Source organism: Camelina sativa, unplaced genomic scaffold (assembly GCF_000633955.1).
Source record: "Camelina sativa cultivar DH55 unplaced genomic scaffold, Cs unpScaffold02659, whole genome shotgun sequence".
Classification (NCBI taxonomy): Eukaryota; Viridiplantae; Streptophyta; class Magnoliopsida; order Brassicales; family Brassicaceae; genus Camelina; species Camelina sativa.
In genome coordinates, this window is record NW_010923769.1 from 1 (window position 1) to 1,088 (window position 1,088).

At 34.5% G+C, this 1,088-nt stretch overlaps 1 protein-coding gene across 1 annotated transcript; it reads right to left on the reverse strand.

Annotated features, from left to right (window-relative positions):
* Positions 1-7: 7 nt before the first annotated feature.
* LOC104774386 (2-oxoglutarate-dependent dioxygenase AOP3-like) lies at positions 8-1,082 on the reverse strand. Its single transcript, XM_010499005.2, has one exon. It carries the CDS (start codon positions 1,015-1,017, stop codon positions 337-339), a length of 681 nt encoding a protein of 226 aa, XP_010497307.2. The 5' UTR covers positions 1,018-1,082; the 3' UTR covers positions 8-336.
* Between the last annotated feature and the right edge of the window lie 6 nt (positions 1,083-1,088).

A 1,088-nucleotide genomic window follows, 5' to 3' on the forward strand; every position in this document is an offset into this window, starting at 1 on the left:
AATGCGCTATAATCTACTGCTATCAATGTGAACTTTTCTTGTAGTGATGATAGTTAGAAACTGAATATCATTAGTTCATAACTATATATTTAAATACTGCATGGATTGATTTCTTAAAAATCATATAATAATTCAGAAGACCTATTATTGCTTTCTTTGAAATATAAAGGTAAGAAAAATAATATTTAATTTGTTTTTTATTTGATTTATTATTAGGGCATAAAAGGACTAAAGTACTGTTTAAGATATAGATCCACATAAGTTATACCCTCGGATCTACTTTTCAGGACCATACGTCTGCAGAGCCACATGGTCAGATTATACTATAGTACTGAATTATGAATAAGAAAGAGTGTAAATATTTTTACTTGCCAAGTAAAATAAAGAAAAATTAAAACTTACACATAGAGAATCTCCCGCCATAACAATGAGAGTATCAGGAGCTGGTTTGACTCTAATCCACTTATCATCTTTGGTCTTCACCTCCAAACCTTCAATTTGATGCTGGTAAAGTATTGTGAGAAGGCTTTTATCAGTATGACAAGGTAAGCCTAACTTCGCCTCCTCAGCATCAACATTCGTGTCAACACCATCACTTATACCAATACCAGTATTAGCGTCAACATCACCATCAACAACAACACCAGCATCAACGTTAGCATTAACACCATCACTGGCATCAACATTAGCATCACCATTAATTTTAATACCATCAGTGGCAGCAACAATTAAATCGACACTAACACCAACATCAACATTATGATCACTAGCATTGTCATGAACATCATGAACAACATCGACATTAACACCAATACTAGTACCATCAGCCTTAGCATTAGCATCACCATCTGCATTATCTTTAGCCCCATCATCCTTATTGGCACCAACAGTAGCATTACCACCATCTTCAGGTGGTGCTATATACTTCATCAGTCGCAGACGATAATTCGTTGAATCTAAATGTTCATCAATGTATTTTTCTATCCCATAGCTTTCCATCACCAATCTTCTCACCATCACATCCAATTCTGCTAATTTCTCAGCAAACGATTGGACCTTCTTACTATTTGTAACCCCAAAAAAAAAAA

What these genes read in the sequence shown, in the direction of transcription:
- LOC104774386 (XM_010499005.2), bottom strand. Translation starts at nt 1,017, where the DNA reads ATGGTGAGAAGATTGGTGATGGAAAGCTATGGGATAGAAAAATACATT.